The sequence below is a fragment of the Phyllobates terribilis genome, unplaced genomic scaffold (genome assembly GCF_046119375.1).
Source record: "Phyllobates terribilis strain yellow unplaced genomic scaffold, ASM4611937v1 Scaffold_1__5_contigs__length_1240528914, whole genome shotgun sequence".
NCBI lineage: Eukaryota > Metazoa > Chordata > Amphibia > Anura > Dendrobatidae > Phyllobates > Phyllobates terribilis.
In genome coordinates this window covers 1,116,133,583-1,116,153,102 of record NW_027362761.1, presented here as the reverse complement: position 1 = coordinate 1,116,153,102, position 19,520 = coordinate 1,116,133,583, and the positions used below count along the sequence as shown (strand labels likewise).

Below are 19,520 nucleotides of genomic sequence, written 5' to 3'. Positions count from 1 at the left end.
AACTCGCGGGGATTGCCTGCCATGCACGAGCGATCCCCGCATGGTTTTTTTTGGGTGTCTAATAACCATGAAACACGCGAGCGGGGACTCGAGCATGTCACTCAAGCACGAATGATACATGGTCCATACCTGAGTACCCGATGCAAACTCAAGCAGCGAGCACTTGCGCTCAAGATTAATGACAACTTATTCAATATGATGACCCAATGTTATCAAATTGTGTGTTGTACCTCTGGATTCAAAATGTTCACTATACCCCTTGATAAAATCCTTGAGGGGTGTAGTTTCCAAAATGAAGTCACTTGTGGGGGGTTTCCACTATTTAGGCACATCAGGGGCTCTCCAAACGCGACATGGCGTCCGCTCTCAATTCCAGCCAATTTTGCGTTCAAAAAGTCACACAGTGCTCCTTCCCTTCTGAAATCTGTTGTGTGCCCAAACACTGTATTTTCCCCACATATGCGGTATTGGCGTACTCAGGAGAAATTGCACAACAGTTTTTGGGGTCCATTTTCTCCTCTTACCCTTGTAAAAATAAAAAAAATTGGGGCTAAAACATCATTTTTGTGGAAAACGTTTGATTTTTTTTATTTTCATGGCTCCATGTTATAAACTTCTGTAAAGCACTTGGGGGTTCAGGGTGCTCACCACACATCTAGATAAGTTCCCTGAGGGGTCTAGTTTCCAAAATGGAGTCACTTGTGGGGGTTTTCCACTGTTTAGGCACATCAGGGGCTCCTCAAATGCAACATGGAGTCCGCTAATTATTCAAGCAAATTTTACATTCAAAAAGTCAACTGGCGCCCCTTCTCTTCCGAGCCCTGCCGTGCGCCAAACAGTGGTTTCCCCCCACATATGGGGTATCGGCATGCTCAGGAGGAATTGCACAACAAATTACATGGTGCAATTTCTCCTGTTACCCTCATTAAAATGCAAAATTGGAGGCTGAAAAACATTATTGTTGCAAAAATGTGAAAATTTTATTTTTACGGATCAATGTTCTAAACTTCTGTGAAGCACCTGGGGGTTCAAGGTGCTCACCACACATCTAGATAAGTTTCGAAAATGGTGTCACTTGTGGGGGTTTCCACTGTTTAGGCACATGAGGGGCTCTCCAAATGCAACATGGCGTCTGCTAATTATTCAAGCAAATTTTATATTCAAAAAGTCAAATGGCGCTCCTTCCCTGCCGTGCGCCAAAACAGTGGTTTTCCCCCACATATGGGGTATCTGCATGCTCAGGGGAAATTGCACAACAAATTTTGGGGTCCATTTTTACCTGCTACCCCTGCGAAAATAAAAAAAATTTCGGTCTAAAGTAACATTTTTGTGAAAAAAATTAAACTGTTAATTTTTTTCTTCCACATTCCAAAAATTCCTGTGAAGCACCTGAAGGGTTAATAAAGTTCTTGAATGTGGTTTTGAGCACCTTGAGGGGTGCAGTTTTTAGAATGGTGTCACTTTTGGGTATTTTCTGTCATGTAGACCCCTCAAAGTGACTTCAAATGTGATGTGGTCCCTAAAAAAATGGTTTTGTAAATTTTGTTGGAAGAATTTAACCCTTATAGCTCCCCAATAAAAAAAAATTTGGTTCCAAAATTGTGCTGATGTAAAGTAGACATATGGTAAATGTTATTTATTAACTATTTTGTGTGACATAGCTCTCTGATTTAAGGGCATAAAAATTCAAATTTTGAAAATGGCAAAATTTTCAAAGTTTTCGCCAAATTTCCATTTTTTTCACAAATAAATGCAAGTGATATCGAAAATTTTTTACCACAATCATGAAGTACAATATGTCAAAATAAAACAATCTCAGAATCAGGGGGATCCGTTGAAGTGTTCCAGAGTAATTACCTCAAAGTGACACTGGTCAGAATTGCAAAAATTGGCCCGGTCATTAACATGCAAACCACCCTCGGGGGTAAAGGGGGTTAAAGAAAACGGATTACCTACTGGAAAACTAAACGAAATATAAAGGAAACCAAAATAAAAGAGAAAACCAAAATATAAAAACTTTCTCCAGTACAGTATATCTAATTAGGAGAACTAAAAAGTTCTTTTGATTTAGTAGCAACAGCTATGGCATTTTAAGAAATGTGAGACTGAAGCCAGGGCTCTGCACTGTCTCATTATTTCTTTACAGCTGTGTGAGACTTCCTGTGTTTGAGCTGGAAGATACCATATGTGCTGCTGTCTTATTTAATGAGGGATGCTATAATATAATATTGAGGCAACTTAAAATGGATTCTTGTGAATTATGTAGGATAAGGAGATTAGCAACAGCAACGGAGGTGAATCCTCTTGCACAGTATTTAGTGAAAGACTCAGATTAACTCTTTTCAGGCAGATTTCTTTTTTAGGATTACCCTTTTACAAGCAGCTGTGTCCCCTTCTTGCCCATTAATTCTTTAGATGCAGCTATGTCCTGCTCTTGCAAATTAAATCTTTAGAACTTTAGAATTGTGAAGTTAAGTTCAGGCTCTTGGCATTTTCACCCGATTTGAGTATCACTGATTCACTGCCCATTGGGACACTTGGTGAATTATTTAGCCACGTTTGTGAATTTCTTTTTGTGACTTTACCAGAAAAATAAGTGAATTCTTTCTTCTATTGAATTCTATAAACCTGAAAAAAAATGCAGAAACAGGCCTCAAAGTTTTATTGAGAATATTGAGAATGAAATATCAGTCCTGGATGAGAGACAAAAATCAGCTTTCTCTGATAAGATATATTGCAAAGTTTCTTATTTTCATGTGTACCATTTATGTAGTAAAAATTAAATGACGGTTACTCTTTAATATCTTTTAAAAGCACTGAACCAAGTAAATATGGTTTGTAATTAATTTTGTAATAAAACAAAATGATGAAAATCTTAAAAGAGGAGTTTACTTGCAGAAATGTTTGAGTTATCAGTTGTCCTGTCATGAACAAATTCGTTTCTATTCAGTGAGGCATGTACAGCGGCAGGCCATGGGGAATGCCACTGGACTGATGGCATACGACTCCACTGTATTAATACACGAGGTCCACTGTACTTCAATCTATTTATGATCACTCAGAATACATTCATATAGGGCAAAACTGGAATTAATAAACATAATGCAATACTTACCCCAGGAAACACTATCACTAACGCTCAGCATCAAAAACAAATTGCTATATTTTTCTCGTTCTTCTTGTGTCCAAGGATCCATCTTAGTAGTTGGTCTCTCTTCATATTTTAGATAACGGTCTTTATAATAACTCTCTGCTTGACCTGTAATAAATTACATTAACAGCAACTCTGAAGACCATTTCTATAAATTGTATGTACATACTAGCATATTACACTGTAATAAGAAAAAAGTTGAAAAATCATAAAAATAAATCCATATGGGAGGAAAAAAAGGATTTAAAAAATAAATAGAATAAAAAAAAGTGATTACGGCACATTTTTACAATAAATAAATATTAAATTATTAAACTGGAATACAACATATAATATCTACACAACAGCTGTCGCCATAATTGCAGCAATTGGAATAGTACATTTGTAATAAATTATTATCCAGGTCCATCGGCAACTGGGAGCCCTGCTCCCACCACCTCCCATCATCCGTGGCTCATGCCAGGCCAGCTAATGAAAGAAGAGTCAAGGATGCTGGGAGTTGGAAGTAGTAATCCAAGATCCCGTCCAGTAGTCAAAAGATTACCAACGTGGCCGATAGAGTTGGTGCAAATTAATTTGCAGGACCCGGTCTAATTCATAACACTATTTAATATAACAGCATACAAATTAAAAAAAAAACATTTTCCCCACAGTATAAATTTATAAAAATGAATGTTCTCTAAAATAGTTACCTAACAAGTGACAACTGGTTCAACAAAAAAAAATAAAACACAAGACCCCATACAGCCTGATTAAGTAAAAATAAAATGATGACCTGAATGTTGGAAGATAAAAAAAAAAAAAGGCATTAAAAAATAAATCTTTCTGAAGGAATAAAAACTTTTCTGGTCCAGAAGTTGTTCATTATACACACATGGTCAAAATTGTTGGTACCACTCGTTTAATGAAAGAAAAACCCACAATGGTCACAGAAATAACTGTGACAAAAGTAATAAATTAAAAATCTATGAAAATGAACAAATGAAAGTCAGACATTGCTTTTCAACCCTGCTTCCACAGAATTTAAAAAAAAATTAAACTCTTGAAATAGGTCTGGACAGAAATGATGGTACCCCTGAAAATAATGTGACAAAAGGGACATGTGTCCACTAATTAGAATCACAGGTGTCTACAATCTTGTAACCAGTCAGTGGGCCTGTATATAGGGCTACTGATACTCACTGTGCTGTTTGGTGACAGAGGAAGCAAAGGAAAGAGTTGTCTCGGGAGATTAGAAAGAAAATTATAGACAAGCATGTTAAAAGGTAAAGGTTATAAGACTATCTCCAAACAGCTTGATGTTCCTGTGACTACAGTTGCACATATTATTCAGAAATTTAAGATCCATGGGACTGTAGCCAACCTCCCTGGACGTGGCCGCAGGAGGAAAAATGATGACAAATCAAAGAGACAGATAATACGAATGGTAACAAAAGAGCCCAGGAAAACTTCTAAAGAGATTAAAAGTGAACTTCAAGCTCAAGGAACATCAGTGTCAGATCGCACCATCCGTCGTGGTTTGATCCAAAGTGGACTTCATGGGAGATGACCAAGGAGAACACCATTGTTGGAAAAAAAACATAAAAAAGCCAGACTGGAATTTGCCAAACTACATGTTGACAAGCCACGAAGCTCCTGGGAGAATGTCTTATGGACAGATGAGACAAAAAATGGAAGTTTTTGGCAAGGCACATCAGCTCTATGTTCACAGATGGAAAATGAAGCATATCAAGAAACGAACACTATCCCTACTATGGAACATGGGGGAAGCTGTTATGTTCTGGGGCTGCTTTGCTGCCTCTGGCACAGGGTGTCTTGAATCTGTGTAGGGTACAATGAAATCTCAAGACTATGAAGGGATTCTAGAGATAAATGTGCTGCCCAGTGTCAGAAAGCTTGGTCTCAGTCGCAGGTCATAGGTATTGCAACAGAATAATGACCCAAAACACAGCAAGAATGGCTAAGAGGAAAACATTGGACTATTCTGAAGTGGCTTTCTATGAGCCCTGACCTAAATCCTATTGAGCATCTTTGGAAAGAGTTGAAACATGCCGTCTGGAAGAGGCAACCTTCAAACACGAGACAACTGGAGCAGTTTGCTCATGAAGAGTGGCCAAAATACCTGTCGAGAGGTGCAGAAGTCTCATTGACAGTTACAGGAATCGTTTGATTGCAGTGATTGCCTCAAAAGGTTGTTCAACAAAATATTAAGTTAAGAAGAACCATCATTTCTGTCCAGGCCTATTTCATGGGTTTAATTTTTTTTTTAAATTCTGTGGAAGCAGGGTTGAAAAGCAATGTCTGACTTTCATTTGTTCATTTTCATAGATTTTTAATTTATTATTACTTTTGTCAGATTCAAGTTATTTCTGTGACTATTGTGGGTCTTTCTTTCATTAAACGAGGGGTACCAACAATTTTGACCACGTGTGTATATACTTAACATATGATTGAGACTAGAATTCTATATACCAATTCCATGTACTCACACTTAGTCTCCAGGTCACGTCTCTCCTGTAGAATACGGAGATGTGGTAGAATTATATTTCTGATATGCGCACACCTGCTGTAATATTCTTCTATCTGACGGTAAATCTTATCATCCGGGAGAGGGTTTGATATCTGCAATGGCACAAAAAGCAATTATTGTTGTAAAATCCTGGTTGGTTTGGTCTGTTTCCCCCGCATAACATCAATTTAAAAATGGGAATACACACAACGTCATTATGGGGGCTAATTCAGATGTTAGTGCAAATTGCTGTGAGATCAGACCCTAATGCACAGAGTGACCGCAGGTCTCCCAACCAGAGCATGACAGCCTCATAGAAATATATCAATTGGACATACTTGGGTCAATTTGTGCACTAGTGGACCATGGAAATGACGTTTTAGAGTAAAACAGATCTCCTTCTACTCCTCACTGTGATCGTGTGCAGTCACCAATTTAGGATTTAGCTGTACATTCAGCAATGAGAGACATCATTCCTACACTTCCTTTCATTAAAAGGTATATGGACACTCTCTATCCCCCACCCCCACCCCCAACTTAAACTCCCCAGAGGGAGGCATTGCGGCGAAACGCACATCAGGGATAATGTCGCCCCAGCAGGAGAGGACTTATTATGGGTATATTTCCTCTGAGTACTTAGTTTTATTTTGCCACATTATATAGAATTGCACCGAGGCTCAGTGGTTAGCACTGCAGTCTTGCAGCGCTGGGATCCTGGGTTCAAATCCCATCAAGGACAACATCTGCAAGGAGTTTGTACAGTACAGACCAAAAGTTTGGACACACCTTCTCATTTCTGTATTTTCATGACTATGAAAATTGTACATTTACACTGAAGGCATCAAAACAAGAATTAACACATGTGGAATTATATACTTAACAAAAAAGTGTGAAACAACTGAAAATATGTCTTATATTCTAGGTTCTTCAAAGTAGCCACCTTTTGCTTTGTTGACTGCTTTGCACACTCTTGGCATTCTCTTGATGAGCTTCAAGAGGTAGTCACCGGAAATGGTTTTCACTTCACAGGTGTGCCCTGTCAGGTTTAATAAGTGGGATTTCTTGCCTTATAAATGGGGTTGGGACCATCAGTTGTGTTGTGCAGAAGTCTGGTGGATACACAGCTGATAGTCCTACTGAATAGACTATTAGCTGCTTTTTTCTTGCCATAATACAAATTCTAAGTAAAGAAAAACGAGTGGCCATCATTACTTTAAGAAATGAAGGTCAGTCAGTGCGAAAAATTGGGCAAACTTTGAAAGTGTCCCCAAGTGCAGTTGCAAAACCATCAAGCGCTACAAAGAAACTGGCTCACATGAGGACCGCCCCAGGAGAGGAAGACCAAGAGTCACCTCTGCTTCTGAGGATAAGTTTATCCGAGTCACCAGCCTCAGAAATCGCAGGTTAACAGCAGCTAAGATTAGAGACCAGGTCAATGCCACACAGAGTTCTAGCAGCAGATACATCTCTACAACAAACTGTTAAGAGGAGACTTTGTGCAGCAGGCCTTCATGGTAAAATAGCTGCTAGGAAACCAATACTAAGGACAGGCAACAAGCAGAAGAGACTTGTTAGGGCTAAAGAACACAAGGAATGGACATTAGACCAGTGGAAATCTGTGCTTTGGTCTGAGGAGTCCAAATTTGAGATCTTTGGTTCCAACCACCGTGTCTTTGTGCGACGCAGAAAAGGTGAACGGATGGACTCTACATGCCTGGTTCCCACCGTGAAGCATGGAGGAGGAGGTGTGATGGTGTGGGGGTGCTTTGCTGGTGACACTGTTGGGGATTTATTCAAAATTGAAGGCATACTAAACCAGCATGGCTACCACAGCATCTTGCAGAGGCATGCTATTCCATCCGGTTTGCATTTAGTTGGACCATCATTTATTTTTCAACAGGACAATGACCCCAAACACACCTCCAGGCTGTGTAAGGGCTATTTGATCAAGAGGGAGAGTGATGGGGTGCTACGCCAGATGACCTGGCCTCCACAGTCACCAGACCGGAACCTAATCGAGATGGTTTGGGGTGAGCTGGACCGCAGAGTGAAGGTAAAAGGGCCAACAAGTGCTAAGCATCTCTGGGAACTCCTTCAAGATTGTTGGAAGACCATTTTGGGTGACTACCTCTTGAAGCTCATCAAGAGAATGCCAAGAGTGTGCAAAGCAGTCATCAAAGCAAAAGGTGGCTACTTTGAAGAACCTAGAATATAAGACATATTTTCAGTTGTTTCACACTTTTTTGTTAAGTATATAATTCCACATGTGTTAATTCATAGTTTTGATGCCTTCAGTGTGAATGCACAATTTTAATAGTCATGAAAATACAGAAAAATCTTTAAATGAGAAGGTGTGTCCAAACTTTTGGTCTGTACTGTATGTTCTCCCCGTGTTTGCGTGGGTTTCCTCCGGGTTCTCCGGTTTCCTCCCACAGTCCAAAGACATACTGATAGGGAATGTAGATTGTGAGCCCCAAAGGGGACAGCAATGATGAGGTCTGTAAAGCGCTGTGGAATTAATGGCGCTATACAAGTGAGTAAAACAAATAAATAAATATCGCAGTAAACATTCCATATGCCTGTATTGTCCTCACCTACTGCTTATGATGCTGTTCCTCACTGTTGGACTCACATTTTACGGTGACATTTTACACAATGAAGTTCATATTTTTATAGACATTGATTTTATTATGGTCTCCTCATTTTCTGTCTTTTCTTTTCCCTCTATGTTTGCGCTTTTGGTTGCCCTTTCACATGGTCCTATTTTCCATGCCTCCCATTTCTTGGTCACTTAAAAGGGGTTGTCTACTACCATTTAAAATATGCCAAAGCGTTTTTATGATGAAAAGCAACTTCTTTATAATTACCTCCCTCTGCTTTGTCTGCCTGTGAGTGGCGCTATCACTGACTGCTCATAGGTAGCACATGACCCCTCGCTGACGTCCCGTCTATTGAGGCGTGATTCAGCGCTGGGGTCCCCGCGGTGGCTGCTGGGTTGTGGGTGGGGTTGCCCCACCAAGTCACACCCAGCATTCACCGCGCGCTTTCCCAATGAATGGGGAGAGGCAGAGCGCGCGGTTGATGCCGGGTGTGATGCGCGGGGTGACCCCGCCCACAACCCAACAGTCACCGTGGAACGCGGAAGAGGGACCCTCGACTGCAGCCTGGACTTGTCGTGACGTCAGAGCCGCTCACAGGCAGAAAAGGCAGAGGGAGGTAATTAGAAAGAAGTTGCTTTTCATCGTAAAAACGATTTGCCATACTTTAAATAGTAGTGGACAACCCCTTTAATTATATATTGTTTTGAAAATCTCTGAGGGGTACTCAGTCAGCTGAACAATTCTGATTTATACATTAGACTTATATAATGGCAGGGTCTCTAACCCATAGCGCCCACTCACAAGAGCGTTTTACATGGCCTAGTGCTACCCAATGTTTTATCCGGTAGGACTCAGACCAATAGGACAGTGCAGAGCTGCTATTTTTATCATGCAGATTCAGCATTAGAAATAAACCACAGCATGCTGCAAGTGTATGGGTGCTTGTGAAACATTGGACTGAACTCAGATATCATCCGAGTGCAGTCAGACATCCGTGGACACAGACAATGGAGAAATTAACTTCTCTGTCTTCTCCGCACTTGTGCTGCGATTCTCACATGCAACCATCAAAGTTGAAATCTCAACTAGTTATAAATCACATTAAGGGCGCAGTCAGACAGCCGTATAACATGGAAGACAATGGCATCACAGTGGACAGACTGGCCGGCATCTCTCAAGGCCCGAGCGTGATAGCTGCATAGACATACATACTGTCACGCTCGGGTCAGGAGAGCCGCCGGCCAGTCCGTGCATCGCAATGAGATCATTGTCCGTGTTATACGGCCGTCTGACTGCACCCTTAAAGATCAATAAGGAAAAGAATGGTGAAGTTTACAAAGTGTCGTCAGAAGGAGCTCATTGTCATTGCAGCATGAGTTACCAGCGAGTCTGAGGAAGTAGAAGCCAAACAGCTCAAAAAATATAAGAAACCCTATTGGAATTTTTATCTTTTTTACCTAAAAAACAAACCCAAAACATGCATTTACTAAAAAAAATAAATGCCCCCGATGTCGTATATATATTCTTTAAAGAAAACCTGATTGGTAATTTGTGTTGCTCAAACCAAATGCGGCACGAATCAGAGACCGGCTCTGTTGTTGCAAATCACGTTTTTCTCTTGGCTGCACTTCAGAGAAATCAGACTTTTAAAACTCGGCCAGGGACTATGCAACTGTGAGGACTAGTCCAAGAGGCCGATCCTTGTCCCGTTCCCTTAGATTGATAGGTCTCTCCCTGTAGGCACGGAGGGAGAGACCTATCAGTCCAAGTGAGCAGAGCAGGGTGGAGCCGCCTAATTGTCCTGGTCATCTTAGTCATATAGTCCCTGGCCGAGTTTTAAAATAAATTGATTTCTCTGAAACACAGAAGCATTTTAGAGTAAAACATACACTCTGCAATAATACAGCAAGTATCTGAATCATGCTGCCCATGACTCGCTCACCATGAATCAGCAGACAAGGTTTTCTTTCCACTGCTCTACGTGAATTATATGATCCCCTGTACGCTCAGTTACAAATCACTGGATTCATTTTTAGCAGCAATAAACCACAATATAAATTAAAATAAAATGTGAAGAAAATGAAGAAAAAGAGCTGCAACTTCCGAGGAAGATTAAACCTTGGTTTTCTTTATTCGTGCATCCGTTAAAAAGTTGCATGTATGGTTCCATATTTAACCTCTAAAGCATGAAGCAGACGACACTGTAGAATCAGCACAGGGCACACATCACATAGTTACATGTACCTGATCCATCTGTAGAGCCTTCAGCCGATAATATTTCACAGGCCCAAAGAATCCATTAATACCGACCACATACTTGCTTCCTCCGACGGCGAAGTATCCATTGGTATCATCGAAATGAATGTTCTCGTCAAAACTTTAAAAAATAGAAATACTCTTTAGATATCCAATGGAACCAACACAAATAAACGTAATTTTTCTACTTTTTGCACTTAAAACCCCTTCAAGAACTTTGACGTACCTGTCCGTCATGGTCTGGTAGGGGTTTCTGACCGTTGACGTATAGGTATGTCATGGCGATTGTGCGTGGCACAGGATTTGTGCCTGCGTGATCGCCGCCGGGAACATGGCTGACGTAACAGCTGAGCCACGGATGGCAGAGCCGGGAGCGGTGCCGGCACCACCCCTGGCTGTTTAACCCCCTAAATACCGCAACACTTAGGAGGCTAGGAGAAGGGGCGGGCTTCCACTTCCTTCCAATCGATGTTCCCGCAACGTCATTGCAAGGGCCCAATAGTCATCATGGCAACCCAAGGTAGTCATGATGACCTCCAGGCCTGCCAGTGACGGTGGCCTGCTTAGACCATGCCAGGAGCATGCTGTGCTGGTGCATGCTCCTGGCATTATACCTGCTCCTGGCAGGTATAATGCATTGCTGTGCTGGTGCATTGCAATGCATTATACCAGCAATCAGAGTAAATGAAAGTTAAAGTCCCATAGAGGGACTAAGTAAAAAAAAAATTTTGATATCTATAAATACATATATTTATGTTCAAAAAGAAATGAGCATATTTAGTATCACTACATCCGGAACAACCTAATCTATAAAACTGTCACACTAATCATCCCTTTCAGTGAACACAGTAAAAAAAAAAAAAGTGGCAAAAAACGATGCTTTTTCATCATATCGCCAAACAAAAAGTGGAATAAAACGCGATCAAAAAGTCAAATGTATGTAAAATGGAAATTGCTGAAAACGCCATATTGTCCCACAAAAAAAAAAAAAAGCCGCCATACAGCTCTGTCAGTGGAGAAATAAAAAAGCCATAGGTCTCAGAATAAAGCGATGCAAAAACAATTATTTTTTCTATAAAATAGTTTTTATTGTCTACAAAACATAGCAAAATGATATAAATGTGGCATCGCTGTAATCGTACTGACCTGAAGAATAAAGCTGCCTTACAATTTTTACCACATGTGGAATGACATAAAAAAAATCCTAAAAAGTGCTGGTTTTGTTCATTCTGACTCCCAAAAATAGTAATAGAAAAATGTCACATGCCTGAAAATGGAACCAATAAAACAACAACTCGTCTCGCAAAAAATAAGCCCTCATATGAATGTCACTAGACATAGGAAAATTATAGCTATCAAAATATGGCGAAAAAAGCATTTTTGTGTTCAGCCAAACAAAAAAAAATCTATATAAATCTGGTATCGCTGTAAATGCACGACCCAAAGAATAAAGTCATCTAATCATTTATACCACACGAGGAACGGCGTAAAAAAATAAATAAAACCAATTCTTCACCTGCTGTTGATTTGTTCATTCTGCTTCCCAAAGATCGCAGTAAGGTTCAGCTCACATTTATCCTGCGCTCTACGCTGTAAATCTCTGAAATACATTATTCAGACAGAACTCCCTATAATGAGGTAGATGGAGGCACTGTAGACACAGTCTGGCCTTTGATCTGGCGGTGACCGTCTTTTTAAGTGTGCAGAAAAGCGCACTTGTCAGGAGATTGTTTTGAGCACTTTTGAGACGGACACTGCTGAACAGAGGCCAGACGGAGTCCAGAGTAACTCTACTGCCTCATTATAGTGAATAGATGTATTGGGGGTTTCATCTGAATCACGTCATTCGGAGCTTTAGATGGAAACCCTGATGTAAGTGCTCAGAGAAAACACAGGATGAACGTGATCCAAAATGTTAATGTAATATGTTCCCATAAAAGCTTCACAAAAAAAGTCCTCACTCAGGTAGGTCACTTGTCAATGGAAATATAAGGGGCTTCCATGCTACTGGTAACACAAAGGTTCTGGAATAGTGCTATGGCTTCTCGTTTTCCAAAAGATATCCAAATGTTCCCCTCCCTTCTGAGCCCCACAGTGTGCCTAAACCACATTTTCGTCCACATGTTTGGTATTTCTGTAGCGATGAGAGTAGTTTTCGACCACATATGGGGTATCGGTGTACTCAGAAAAAATTGCACAACAAATCGTACCATTCATTTTCTCCTATTATCCCTTTTAAACAATAAAAACTTGAGCCAAAGCAATATTTTAGTGAAAAAATTGGTAATTCTCAATTGACTCAACCCAATGTTATATAATTCTGTGAACCGCCTGAGAGCTCACAATGCTCACTATTCCCCTAGATTAATTCCTCAAGAGGAGTAATTTCCAAAATGGGATCACTTGTGAGAGTCTATGCTGTTTTGGCATGTCAGGAGCTCATCAAACGTAACATGGCATCCGCTAACTATTCCAGCCAAAATTGTGCTCCAGAATTCAATTGGCACTCCTCCTCTTCTGAGCACTGCCATGCGCCAAAACAGTAGTTTTCTACCACATATGAGGTATCTGTGTACTCAAGAGAAATTGCACAAGAAATTGTATGCTCCATTTTCTCCTGTTACTCTTGTGAAAATGCAAAATTTGGGGTCAAGCAACATTTTTGTGATAAAAAGACATTTTTTTATTTTTTTTCTTCCACGTTGCTTTAAAATTCCTGTGAAGAACCTGAAGGGTTAATAAACTTCTTAAGTGTGGTTTCCACATTTATTTATTTTTCTTTGACAAAATTCAGAATTTTTTTTACACTACTAAAATGTAAAAAAAAAAAAAAAAGTTTGGTATCATCAAAATCTCATGAAGGAGTCATGTTGGTCATTTTAACTGCACTATAGACTTTGTAACAAAAAACATGGAAAACAATAACAGGATTGCAGGTTTTTTTCACATTTAACCCCTTGTCTACTTTTTTTTTTACCTGTTTTTCAGTACATATGGTAAAATGAATGGTGTCAATCAAAATTACAACTTGTCCCGCAAAAAAAAGCCCTTACCGCTGTAGCAACTAAAAACATAAAAAGTTACAACTCTAGGAAGAAAGACAGGAAAAAAATTAAAGCACAAAAATGGAAATTGTCTGGTCCCGAAAAGGTTAATATTCATCAAGTATAATCTTGTGCTGTGAATAACTACTTACATCACTGATAGATTCCAATGATGCTGCTAGTTCTGGTCACTCGACCTGCAGTAGGACTGGGGCGCACAGATAGTAAAATGCCGCCGGTTACATAAGGCCTTCCTATAGGTTTGTATTCAATACTCTGATTGCATAAAGCACAGAAATAATGACAGGGAAAGCACGCAATCCTAATAAAAAACACACACAAAGCCCAAAGAAATGTAGACAGTAGAATGGAAAAGTTTCAGTATAACTTGTATTTTATTCATTGAAATCCCTGATGTTTGTATGTATAGGAGTCCAGTGGGCGGTCCTACTATTGATTGACAGGCCTGAATGCAGTCATACAGGGAAGACTTTCAATCACTGAGTGGGACCGCCCACTGGACTCCTATACATACAAACATCAGGGATTTTAATGAATAAAATGTAAGTTTTACTGAAACTTTTTGTAGAAAAATGTTTAATCAGTCTGATCCGCTCTGTAAGATCCTGCCTGCAGATCAGATACCATTACCAACATGACAGGTTCCTTTTACCTTTGATAGTGAAGCTTTGCATACCAATTTTTAGCTATAACAGGAAAAAAAATTAAAATTTCCCCTTAAGGGCCCACTCCTAGTTTAAGAATGAAGAAAAACATCCCTCACCTGAAAGATTGGCTGTTAAAACTTTCTAAATCTTCTCCAAAAAAGGAGTTTAATAATATCTATAAACAACAGAACACAGGGGGTTAGAAAAGTAATCACAAATAATAAGTGCAACATATGGACATTGGACACGTGCGGTCTATTCATCATTGTATATATATGTTCATGATACAATTACATAGACAACAATTAACATTTGAACTGGTGTAAAATGTTTGATTTCTGGCGGTCCGACTGCCAGAAACCCCAAGGGTCACGAGCACAGGTGTGCTAAAATCCCAAATGGGAATGAGCCATAATGTGCATGTGTGACTAATGCGCCATTCACTTCTATGAGCGTGTCCATTCTCCCATAGACAGTGAATGGGACGGTGGAGAAGCAGGTGCTCAACCGCTTAATTAGCATAGGGGAGTTTGGGACCTCTGCTCTTGTGATTTTTGAGGGTCCCAGTGGCGAAAACCTTAGTGATCATTTTGCTGAATTTTTGTTCGAGCAAGAGCCATCTAATGTGTATGGCTGATCCTAAAGGGGTTGTCCACTACTGTACAACACTTATTAATGGGAACAGGGAGGCGACTTTAATGAGAAAAGGGCTGCAGCACTGAGCATTAAGGAACGGCGCCGATTTTGGATGAGAGCATCATTTGTTTTTTTTCCACTTCTCAACCCAATAACATGGGATTATCCTGCAGAGGACATTTTTGGCAAGTAATAAAAGGTATACATCCCTGTTTGTGGGATGATTTGTACTTTCCAATCCGAATATTTTGAGTTTAGTAAAATTTAGTATTTTTCATCTTGATTTTCCTTTGATTAGAAATGCAAAAAGAAACAATATTAAAAACAACATAACTTTTTTACACAGATTTTTTATAAAATTTGTGGAAAAAAAAAATAAAAAATTTATGCACCAGGCTTTCATATACTCCAGTGATCATGATGCCAGGGCAATCAGAGAGTGGACAAAGCTAGTCCCGGCTATTGAATTCTTCCTACTGGTGCATCTCATGAAAAGAGGAAGGATTGGGGTTCCCTCCAACACCTGCCATTATTCTGGGGGCACCTCTGTCAATTATGTACCTGTACATGCAAATATCTCAACACAAGGACATCCAAATGTGCTAAAAGGTTAAATTAGGAGAAGTATGTGTAACTGGCATGCAAGGAGTTATCAGGATAACAGCAGCGAGGGCATGGGATGTATGGGCAGCCATATAAAGCTGCGGATATAAGCACCATATAGTGGCACAGACCTACAGGGACTCTGCTTTTCACAGTACTGAGTCTTTGGACGTGAAATTGCTGTGTCCATGAACCGGTTCTTTGTAACAGTCTGGTCTAACTCTGCAGAATGTATTTAACGTGTTTTGCGTATGAAAAATGAATTTCATTGTCGCAGATAGAGGCCACGGCTGCATAAACTCCATAATCATCTTCATACAGTAAAATTACCAGTTTGTTTGCAACTGTAAAGTCCAGCCGGACCCATTGGTGAAGAGGTAGATATAACTTTGACATTGTTGCAATATCATTCCCTGTTGTCAGCTGCAACTGGACATGGACTTGACCTGATAAAAGAAAGATATCAGCATTGACCATATAACATTAACAAAATAATTGGGGTGGGACTTCAGGCGTCATTCTGATTGACAGCCGGCTCCTGCAGTTAGGTAGCAGGGATCCAGCTGTCAATCAGAATGATGTCAGAAGTGCCACCCCACCGACAGAGCGAAGTGGAAAAGAAGCTTCCGCTCTGTAGACGCGACGTCAGCAGAGGCTTCTGATTCCCAGCAGGAACGGTCTGTGACAGCTCTGTGCCGGGGAAGAACGGCGCCGGGCACAACAGGCGGGTAAGTAGCAATTACCCCCCCTGTTAGTGCACATTTTTTTTTTGTCCTGGATACCCCCTTTAAAAGTAATCCGTCAGTAGGATCTACCCTCCTAAGCCATCTATATGGGCATGTAGGTCATAGAAAGTTGAATAAAATGATATCGAATCACAGATATCAGGCTATCTGATTCCAGAGAAATCCACATTTTTCTTAATATGTTAATGAGCTGTATAGATCTTTGGGCCGGACACAGATCTCCCTGAGAATCTGCCGCAAGGGATTATTTTAAGTGAAAGTGGACATTCCTAGTGTTAGACATGTAGATCCTGAGATTATTGTGGTTTTGTCCTGATGAAAGGGTTTGAAAACCTTGAAATGTGTTGATAAAATAAACCGCATTCATACCTCATCTTTGTCTAGGATTGTAGTTTGGACCTTTGGCAATGCAGATTCCTAACCACCACTTTCCTCACCCAATTGCATGTCGATCAGGAGAGCAGACTGTCAGTCATTATGTCTCACACTGGTAATGTCCCCTTTTCATGTAATAAAAGCTCTGGAGGCTGAATTTCAGGGAGATCTATGTCCGGCCAAAAGATCTTAACAGCTCATTTACATATTAAGAAAAATGTGTATTTTTCTGGAATAAAACATCAGATAGCAGATATCAAGGTATCATTTTATTCAACTTTCTATGACCTACATGCTCATATACATGGTTTGGATGTATGAATACAACTGACAGGTGCCTTTTAAGTCTGTGATACATGTGTAGTGGTGGGCATGCAAATTAGCCAAGTCAGAAGTGTGCACACTGAAGCATTGATTCGCTTAGGCTTTATTCTTATAGGGAACAGGATATACGTATTAGGTGGTGGCTTAGTGCACCTCAGAGAAAACGATTAGTCGGTGATACGGTCAGAGAGTGAATGTATTGGGTAAAGTATTGCACTGTTGTGCGTTAGTAGCAGCGAGGAAGATCCATGGTATGAGTTAGTCCTGAACAAGGGTAGTGTCCCTAATATCTGAGGAAGATTTTAGACCAACATCTACCAATTTCTGGACTGCTATTACTCTTGGGCGTGCATGAGAGAAGACTGAATAGAGACAACTCTTGATATTGCAAATGGTTGTGGACCACTGTATCATGCGATGTAGATCAAGCCAGCCTCCTAGGCCTGCTGTGTGTTACAGTCTTTTAGCACAGTTCACAATGTACGTATCTGCTGCTGATGAGCTCCAGCTCTGTTGCTCAACTCTGATGTGAAAGCACCAAGTTCTTTGTTTCAAATTTAATGTCTAACCCCCAAGCTCTGAGCATAAAGTCTCATGTGTAACACCCAAGCTCTGTGCATAAACGCTCATGTGTAACCCCCAAGCTCTGTGCATAAACTCTCATGTGTAACCCCCAAGCTCTGTGCATAAACGCTCATGTGTAACCCCCAAGCTCTGTGCATAAACGCTCATGTGTAACCCCCAAGCTCTGTGCATAAACTCTCATGTGTAACCCCCAAGCTCTGTGCATAAACGCTCATGTGTAACCCCCAAGCTCTGAGCATAAAGTCTCATGTGTAACCCCCAAGCTCTGTGCATAAACGCTCATGTGTAACCCCCAAGCTCTGTGCATAAACTCTCATGTGTAACCTCCAAGCTCTGTGCATAAACGCTCATGTGTAACCCCCAAGCTCTGTGCATAAACTCTCATGTGTAACCCCCAAGCTCTGTGCATAAACTCTCATGTGTAACCCCCAAGCTCTGTGCATAAACTCTCATGTGTAATCCCCAAGTTCTGTGCATAAATGCTCATGTGTAATCCCCAAGCTCTGTGCATAAACGCTCATGTGTAACCTCCAAGCTCTGTGCATAAACTCTCATGTGTAATCCCCAAGCTCTGTGCATAAACGCTCATGTGTAACCTCCAAGCTCTGTGCATAAACTCTCATGTGTAATCCCCAAGCTCTGTGCATAAACTCTCATGTGCAACCTCCAAGCTCTGTGCATAAACTCTCATGTGTAACCTACAAGCTCTGAGACTTAATGCTGTGTGTAACTGCCAAGAATGTGGCCTTATTGAGGGAGACTATAACTCCTGTGCCATTTGCCTCCTGATGAGTAAACATATGTTCCCATTGAAACTTGCTTTGTCTTTGTGAGTCACTGCGCCATCCTCAAGTGGACATAGGCCACACACATAAGAAGACTTTTATAAAATTAGTTTTATACATACACACATATATATATATATATATATATATATATATATATATATATATATATATATATATATATATATATATATATATATATATATATAAATAATCAGTCACGCATTTAGTTTTCTCTTGAATTCACATACCTTTACCAGTCAAGAATAAGAGTGGTGTAGTATACATTTTGTTAGTATCCACATGGTGGAATATTCCACACTCTTTACTAGTACAATAATCTAGCAAATATATCCAGATAGAAAGCGTAAACCTGAAACAAATAGAAAATGGGAGGTCAGACCTTTTGGGCAGGCGATGATACACCATGGATATTCGTCAAGTGTGAAGAATAAAAGAGAAGAAAAAAAAGAGTTGAACATTAAACGGCTAATGAGAAGAGTGCTCATGCAGGCGGGAACTTACTAGCAGCATTTTCCATTTGTCAAGTGAGGACAAATATTGCACCTTCTGACCAAATTGTAACTGTGGACACACATTATTGCGCAGAACAACAATATCAGTTAAATGACCTTCTCGATTTCACCATAGACGTCAGATTATTATAATAATCTGATGTCTATGTCGTCCGGTGAAGGACTGAGGTTTTCTGTAGACAAGTAATAATGGGGAAGACTGATTCAAAGCTTTTGGATTATGTTTGGTAATATCTCTAGCATGTCTGTAAAAGGGGTCAAAAATCATCCTTCTTTCCCTGGAACAAGCACTTCCAAGCTTATTTGTGCCACCGCGACCCACAGAGGCATTGTCGACATCTCAAACTCCATTCTGTCGCCCAAGGATTGTGAGGAATGGCTTCCACCTTGGGGATGCCCACTACCTACTGTTGCAGAATCTCCTGCCATGATTTGTGCAGATGACCCCTGTTGTGTCCTTCCAAGCCAGGTCATCCAAATCACAACCACTCCCAGGGAGGAACTCACATGTGGTAAGCTTCCCAAGCCTCTGGTCAGACTACTCTGGCGCACCCAAATGGAGTTGTACAACATTAAGTAAATTGTCAGATTTACAAATAAACCCCAAGTGGAGTCTTCTGCTTCCAAAGGCCACTAACGTGCCTGTAATGTTACACGCACACCGCTAGGTTCAGATGGGCCCGAGACAGATTACATGAATTC

At 40.4% G+C, this 19,520-nt stretch overlaps 1 protein-coding gene across 1 annotated transcript in view; it reads right to left on the bottom strand.

Annotated features, from left to right (window-relative positions):
• Positions 1–19,520, bottom strand: part of SEL1L3 (SEL1L family member 3) — a 64,486-nt gene that overhangs the window by 31,467 nt on the left and 13,499 nt on the right. Inside the window, exons 4-9 of the mRNA XM_073646571.1 lie at positions 18,534–18,655; positions 15,798–15,913; positions 14,345–14,403; positions 10,505–10,637; positions 5,641–5,773; positions 3,116–3,259 (exon numbers count right to left, since the gene is read on the bottom strand). Coding sequence (XP_073502672.1) covers positions 3,116–3,259; positions 5,641–5,773; positions 10,505–10,637; positions 14,345–14,403; positions 15,798–15,913; positions 18,534–18,655 — 707 coding nt within the window. The remainder of the gene's footprint in view (positions 1–3,115; positions 3,260–5,640; positions 5,774–10,504; positions 10,638–14,344; positions 14,404–15,797; positions 15,914–18,533; positions 18,656–19,520) is intronic.